This window comes from Cyprinodon variegatus, unplaced genomic scaffold (genome assembly GCF_000732505.1).
Source record: "Cyprinodon variegatus isolate N-32 unplaced genomic scaffold, C_variegatus-1.0 Scaffold1022, whole genome shotgun sequence".
In the NCBI taxonomy this organism is placed as follows: Eukaryota; Metazoa; Chordata; class Actinopteri; order Cyprinodontiformes; family Cyprinodontidae; genus Cyprinodon; species Cyprinodon variegatus.
Genome location: NW_015151475.1, coordinates 95095 through 103225, shown reverse-complemented (window position 1 = coordinate 103225; position 8131 = coordinate 95095). Strand labels below are relative to the sequence as shown.

The 8131-nt window shown below is 43.7% G+C and overlaps 1 protein-coding gene across 1 annotated transcript in view; it reads left to right on the top strand.

Moving 5' to 3' along the window:
• Nucleotides 1–2360, top strand: part of LOC107100871 (GTPase IMAP family member 8-like) — a 16524-nt gene extending 14164 nt beyond the window's left edge. Inside the window, exons 5-6 of the mRNA XM_015399533.1 lie at nucleotides 1947–2165; nucleotides 2342–2360. Coding sequence (XP_015255019.1) covers nucleotides 1947–2165; nucleotides 2342–2360 — 238 coding nt within the window. The remainder of the gene's footprint in view (nucleotides 1–1946; nucleotides 2166–2341) is intronic.
• The last annotated feature ends 5771 nt before the right edge of the window (nucleotides 2361–8131 follow it).

Here is an 8131-nt window from a genome sequence, read left to right as displayed (position 1 = left end):
GGGGTAAGTCAGTGTGATTGCATGACACTGGTGATGGGGATGCCATACAGATTCATGTCAAAAATACCGAACTATCCCTTTAATAACAAAAAGTGTAACATAAGCAAAAATAAAATTTTAATCCTAGGCAAAGATTCTATGTTTCCGACCAGCTATTGTTCCATAACCTTAATGTGGATATTAAAATAATCTGTAAAGCATTAGATAAAGTCACTCCTCTTATAATCCACCAAGATCAAACTGGTTTCATTAAAGGAGGGCAGTCAGTCACTAACACACGCAGACTGCTGAATTTAATAGATTATTCCTACAGTAAAAATATTAAATCTTACATATTGTTTTTAGATGCAGAAAAAGCATTTGATAGAGTAAACTGGAAATTTTTATTTGCTACTCTACATGGCTTTGGCAATTCCTTTAGAAACAGACATTCTCTGCCTCACAGAGACATGGCAACAGCCGGGTCTCAACAGCTCCCTGAATGAGGCCTGCCCACTAGGGTACTCATACATGGACAAAGCCCGCACAACTGGGCGGGGTAGGAGCCTTGCTGTTTTATATCGCAGCTACTTTGCAGTGTCCCTCCTGAATGTACCCGGTGCTTCCTCCTTCGAAAGCCTTGTTTTCAAATGCAATAATCCTTTCTCTGGTACATTAGCTGTCATATATCGCCCCCCTAAACCACAACCAACTTTCATTTCTGACATTCATTAGTTCCTAATCTTTCTCTGCACTGCACACTCAAATATTCTTGTTTTTGACGATCTCAATATACACATGGACTCAGACACTTCCCGACTAGCTGCCAAATTCAAGCAGGTTTTGGATTGTCTAAATCTCCAACAGCTCACAGATTGCCCCACCCACAGCAGAGGGCATACACTGGACCTTGTCATAACTGACTCCCTTCCACTCACCAGCCTCAACATATATGATGTTGGTGTCTCAGATCACCTGGCAGTTACATTAAGACTCCCCATAACCTTTCTCACAAAACCAAAACGCCATATCACTTTCAGAAACATCAAAAACATTGATTCCTCATCCTTCAGCTCACATCTTCAGCATCTTTCCCCCTCTCCACTCTCATCAGCCGGTGACTTAATGGACTTTTACAACACAAGCCTCAACTCCATCCTTGATACTCATGCTCCTGTAATAACCCGGACTGTCACATTCACACGTTCCGCTCCTTGGTTTACCAAAGAGCTAAGGCAAATGAAGAGGTCTGGCCGTGTCCTGGAGCAGGCATATAAAACATCTGGCCTGATGGTGCATAAATTGGCCTACTGGGAACATCGCAGAAATTATGCAACAGCCCTCTCCAAGGCCAGGTCCAATCACTAGTCCTCACTCATCAACAATAACCCAGGTGATTCCAGAAAACTCTTTTCCACAATCAGCCATATTCTCAAACCACAGGTCTCCTCCTTCTACAACCACACAGACATAAACTGCAACCGGTTTCTGGATTTCTTCATATCAAAAATAGAAAGCATCCGTTCTTCACTTTCACCTTCAAACAGCACCTCTATTGATACCCCCCAGACATCTCGCACACAACTCCTATCACACTTCTTTCTGCCAACGCAGCAGGAGGTCGAGAACATCATCCGCAAATCTAAACCATCCACCTGCTCTTTAGATCCCCTCCCATCCCCTCTGCTCAAAACTCACCCTCAATCCATTAGTCATCTCATAACCAAAATAGTTGCCAGTTCCCTGGAAACGGGTACCGTCCCATCTACCCTTAAAACTGCCCTCATTAAACCCCTCCTAAAAAAAAACACCTTGGACCCTAAACCTCTGTCAAACTACAGACCCATTTCAAACCTTCCATTCATCTCCAAACTCCTAAAAAAAGTTGTTTTCACCCAGCTCCACAATCACCTTAAACACAATAACCTGTATGAAAAATTCCAATCTGGTTTTGGTCCCTCCCACAGCACAGGAACAGCTCTCATCAGAGTCACCAGCGATCTGCTGATGGCCTCTGATTCAGGTTTCATGTCCCTCCTCATTCTTCTCGACCTCTCTGCTGCGTTTGACACAGTAGATCACCACATCCTCCTCCACCGCCTCCAGCATTTCATTGGTCTCTCTGGCACTGCCCTCCACTGGTTTCACTCCTTCCTCACTGACAGGACCGAGTACGTGGCCCTGGGGTAGGCAAAATCCAGACCTCACACTGTCAGCTGTGGGGTCCCCCAGGGCTCCGTGCTCGGCCCTACCCTGTTTACCATCTACATGCTCTCCCTTAGTTGTGTCGTCAGCAGGCACGGCATTCCAAACTGGTACTACCCATCAACTTCGTTCCTTTCCTCTCACCTCTGTGTCACAGGCCGCCTCAGTGCCCATGACAAACAGGAGGGGACACATAACGGTTTAGGCCAATCAATAGTTTATTGTAACCTATAAGTAACTTTAAATAAATAAAACAGGGATGAGATGTGAGTATGTAAGAATGTTTAGTGTGTGCAGTGTATGAGTGGGTAAACATGAATGTGAGAATGGGTCTGAGTGTTAACCAAAACCAAGCTGAACCAAACAACAAAGGGAGTACCTGGAGGAGCAGAGAGAGAGAGAGAGAGTGTTAGTGGAGCTCAACTTATGTAGAGCCCAAGTGGCTCCAATTAGTAAGATCCGCCTCTGCCTACAGGAGGAACCGCTCCTGCAGGTCAGAGGAAAAGGACCGTGACACTCCCCTCCTTAAAATGAGGGTTCCACCCTCAGCCCAAAATTTGGCCCACATTAAAACTAATTCAAAATGTTCCCCAAAATACAAATAGCTACCAGTCCCAGCTCTAGTAGTTGCTCTGCATCCCCTGACCAACCATCCACTCCTCCATCTCAGCAGCCCTGGTACCTGGGGAGCAGTTTAAGAGAAGGAGGGAGAGACACCCAGCAGGGGAGAGCAGAAAAACAAATAAAGTTAGTTCAATGGAGCACGGGAGAAAGCGTCAGCCATAAGGTTACTTTTACCACTGATGTTTCTAATGTCAAGGTTATAAGGCTGTAGGAACAAGGCCCAACGCATCAGCCGCTGGTTGGGATTCTGCAAAGACTTCAAAAATGTAAGTGGAATATGGTCAGTGAAAACTGTCAAAGGAGTCAAACCAGAGCAGACAGACCTCGAAGTGCTGTAAAGCCCAGATGAGGCCTAGTGCCTCCTTTTCTATGACCGAATAGTTTTGCTGGTACTTATTAAATTTCAGGGAGAAGAAACTGACGGGACACTCCACTCCCTTGTCATTTTCCTGCAGTAAGACAGCCCCAGCCCCTATTTGACTAGCATCTACCTGTAATTAGAAGGGTTGACCAAAACGTGGTGCTGCCAACACAGGAGCTGAACACAAAAGAGCCTTTACTGCCTCAAATGCTGCATGGCACTGGGTGGACCAGATGAACTCAGCCTTGGCCTTCAACAGGTTGGTCAGGGGAGACACTACTACAGAAAAGTTTTTACAAAAGGCACGGTAGTAGCCTGCCATTCCAAGGAAGTGCATTAGTTCCTTCCTGGTGGTTGGCTGTGGAAACTGCTTCACAGCGCCGATCTTTGCTTCCAAAGGACGAACAAAACCCTGGCCAACAATTTTTCCAAAGTAAGTCACAGTGGCTTTGGCAAACTCACACTTTGCCAAATTAACAGTCAGCCTGGCCCACAACAGTTTTTCAAATAGGGCTTGTACTCGTCGGATATGCTCCTCCCAACAATCTGAGTAAACGACTACATCGTCCAGATACACGGCACACCCTTCCAGACCTGACACCACCAGATTCATCAGTCTCTGGAAGGTGGCTGGGGCATTCCGCAACCCGAAAGGCATTACGTTGTAACAGTACAAGCCAGATGGAATGACAGCAATCTCACGGGCTCTCTTCGTCAAAGGCACCTGCCAGTACCCTTTAAGAAGATCAAATTTGCTAACAAACTTTGCTGACCCAACTTGATCTATGCAGTCCTCCATCCTAGGAAGAGGAAAAAGATCTGCTTTAGTGACATTGTTTACTTTTCAATGATCAGTACAAGGTCTAAATGTTGAGTCAGACTTTCTAACCAAAAGACAGGGTGATGCCCAATTGGAAGAGCATGGCTCAGCAATTTTATTTTCCAACATGTATTGCACCTCTGTCTCCAACTGTTGTTTCTTCTCCTCGGATACTCTATAAAACTTTTGTTTAATGGGTTTAGCCTCTCCAATGTCTATGTCATGCTCGATTAAATGAGTCCGTGAAAGAGTGTCAGAAAACAAAGCAGGATAACTTCTAATGAGGGCCACCAACTCATCACATTTACCACAATCTAGATGATCTACCAGTGGACTAAGATTTTGCAAAGTCTGAGAGTTTTTCAAACGACCTCTTAAAACTTCATCCGACACCACAACTACCTCCTCTTCTCACCCCTCCAAAAAGTTAAGGCCACTAGGGACAGTGATGGGAGCAGTAGCCAACGCTGACCTCACCGCTGAAGTGCTTTAAACCTGAACTGGACTACAGGAATGGTAGGACTTTAGCAGGTTTATGTGACATAGTTTAGAGGATTTCCTATGACCTGGGGTTTCAATGAGATAGTTTAAATCTGACACTTTACGCAACACTGTAAATGGACCATTATACTTTGCCTGAAACTGTGAATTTACAAGTGGCAAAAGAGGACACGATCACCAGGACTAAACTCACGCAGCTCAGCTTGTTTGTCATATTTCTGTTTCATTTTCTTTTGAGACAATTCCAATTTTTCCTTAGCCAATTCACCAGCTCTGTACAACTTCAGTCTAAACCCATTCACATAGTCAAGAAGGTTTTGAGGTGGTTCATCAGGCAAACAACCATCCTGAAAAACTGCCAACGGCCCTCAGACTTTGTGACCAAACACCAAATCATTTGGGCTAAACCCTGTGCTTTCCTGCACTACTTCACGAGCGGCTAGTAACAACCAGGGTAACCCTTCCTCCCAGTCTGCTGACAACTCTGTACAGTATGCACGTAGCAAAGTCTGATGAAAGCGTTCCAAAGCTCCTTGACTTTGAGCATGGAATGCAGTAGACTTGTTATGTTTAACTCCAAGCTGTTTAAGAATTTGGGTAAACATATGGGAGGTAAAATTAGAACCCTGATCTGACTGAATAACTTTTGGAATACCAAAGGTAGAAATAAACTGAGTCAATGCTTTTACAACTGATTTTGAAGTTATTGTGCGAAGTGGACAGCAACCTGATATCTAGTTGCCTGGCACATTACAGTCAATAGATAGCTATGTCCTGACTTAGATCGTGGTAATGGCCCAACACAATCAATAATGAGATGTTCAAAAGGCTGCCCTATGGCTGGGATTGGGTACAAAGGTGCTGGCTTGACTACCTGGTTTGGTTTGCTAGTGAGCTGACATGTATGACAAGTCCTAATAAACTGAGCTACATCTCTTTTAAGACGTGGCCAGAAAAAATGACGGAGAATACGGTCATAAGTTTTACGTACACCCAGATGACCTGCTACGTCACCATGTGATGTTTGTAAAACCTTGTTTCTCAATACAGTTGGGACAACTACCTGAAAGACTGGATCTCCCAAACCCTGGTCACTATGTGGAACCCATTTCCTAACTAAAACTTCAACTAGAAGGAAATAACATGTAGCACTGTCTCTCACAACTGACTCAGGCACAACATTAGCAAAAAGATTAGACAAAGTTGTATCAGCTTTTTGTTCAGCTACTAATGTATCTTTAGAAGTGGACAACTGTTCTGTCTGAAGTTTGAATGGCAACTCAAAATTTTCTGGCTTAACCTCACCCTCTTTAACTCTAGAGGCAGCACGGGTTACAGCACAAACAGGAAATACATCAGAAGGCACACTACCACAGTGCAAAGATAGACCTACAGGGGACAGACAAGTTGGCTTTTTAAAGATGCTTGGATTACCATCTGCCCACACTTTACTCCCTGCAAGGTCATTCCCCAAAATCATGTGCACTCCCTCTACTGGCAACTGGGGCCGTACCCCAACATCCACATCACCTTCTACAAGACCACAAGCTAAAGTGACTTTATGTAAAGGAGAGGAAAATGGAACTAACCCCATGCCCTGTACAATGACACAACAACCAGTATCAGACATTTTAGAAAATGGCAACACAGACTCTAAAATAAAAGAATCCGAAGCTCCTGTATCTCTCAAAATTTTAATTGGGACTTCTTTGCTATCACCAGCTAAAGACACTACTATCAGAAATAAAAGCTGAAAAATCACAAGGAGAAGAACCAAGCTTAACCTGCGACTGCAGCAGTCCAACCTGGAGGTCAGGAAGTGTAACAGGAGCTGCCATTACAGTAGGTTTAACTTGACCTGACCTTTTAGATTTAAGCAAAGGACACTCTTTCTTCCAGTGACCCTCAACTAGACAATATCTCCAGGTATTGACCAAATTTTCGCTGGGGCTTGTGATGTAAAGCTTCAGACAAAGGACCATACTTATGAGTAGCATGGCTTGGTTCAAAGTGACTTTTGTGAGTAAGCACATACTCGTCTGCAAGGGCTGCTGCTTCACATGGAGATTTAACCTTACGTTCATTAATGTATGTTGCAACTGCCTCAGGCACTGAATTTTTGAACTGCTCTAACACAATTAAGTCACAAAGACCCTCAAAAGTAGTAGCCTCAGAAGCTGTCGACCAACGATTAAATGCAAAAGTCAAATCACGAACAAACTCTGAATAAGTCTGGGAATCTAACCTTTTCCTAAAACGAAAAGGTTGGCGATATGCCTCAGGTACAAGCTCATACACTTTCAGTACTGCAGATTTTACTGTAGCATAAACCCTGCTGTCAGCTACACTCAGTGTTAAAAAAGCCTTGCGTGCTTTACCTTATCCACTATTTCAATTTCATAATGTTCAGCTATTTCAATTAACTGCTCCTTAGTACACAATTCTAAAGCTAATTCTGAAGGTGACTGAACAAAATTTAGCAAAATAGAAGCCCTTTTTCCCTATAAACAAAGTCAATATAACTTTTAACAAAGACAAAAACCAACTCACCTGCTGCCAACTGGGTTTAGGACAGGAGCCACTCCCCACTAGTCTTCAAAAACAGCTAACTGACTGAACCCTTGTCTTCGTGCAGTCACATGTGGTGGGTTCTTATGCACTCAAAACCAGTGGAGTGAAAAGTAACCAGAAACTGGCAACCCCCACAACCACGGAGGTGCTCCCGAGCCGATGTAGGGGAAACTGCCACCTAAAACAAAAATTCCACGAGCCTCCTATTGACACTCGCTGATTTACCTCACAAGGGGAGGACTTCCACCTGGACACAAACCCAGAAAAGGCCCTAAGTGAGTCACCAAACAAAGAAGCTAAAAAAGCTAACCAAAGGTAACACATGCTCACTGCTCTCTCCTAACAAAATGGCCAAATCAAAGCATCCCCTCAACAAAAGTTTGGAAAACTGAAACAAAAATTAACTACTCAAAACAATTGGAATAGCCAAACTACAAATAAACTTATCAATGATAAGATAAAAAAGGGAAAACCATGTTAATGTTAACCGATCTAAAAGAATGTGAAGTTAACCAAACAACAGCTTGTTAAAGTACACAAAAACTAAGGTAACTAACATTAACTTAACTCTGACAAGAGTTAAGTTAATGTTAGTTACACAGACACTCTGTCTGTGTAACTAACACAGACAGAGTGTCTGTTAGTTACACAGACACTCTGTCTGTGTAACTAACACAGACACTCTGTGTCACGGCCTGTGACACAGAGTGACTCTCACCTCTGTGTCACAGGCCGGCTCAGTGCCCATGACAAAAAGGAGGGGACATGTTGGGTTTTTAATCCAGAGAAATGTGAGTTTAAAAGATTAAAAGGAAAATGATCAACACAGAGACAGGATTTTGTGACGTCAGCGTATGCCGGGTGGAGAGAAGATCCTGGCTTGGAAAGCCATCACCTTCTCCCACCGATCCCTTCATGGCAAAGCCTTTTATTAACAGTTTACAACATCAAACAGGCGGGCCTAAAACAGCAGACCCAATAATGATTGTCTGAGAGGATGCAGGTAACAAGATGTTCTGAATTGACCAACTGGCTGGATCGAAGTCACACATCCGTGTGATTCTGCCTCA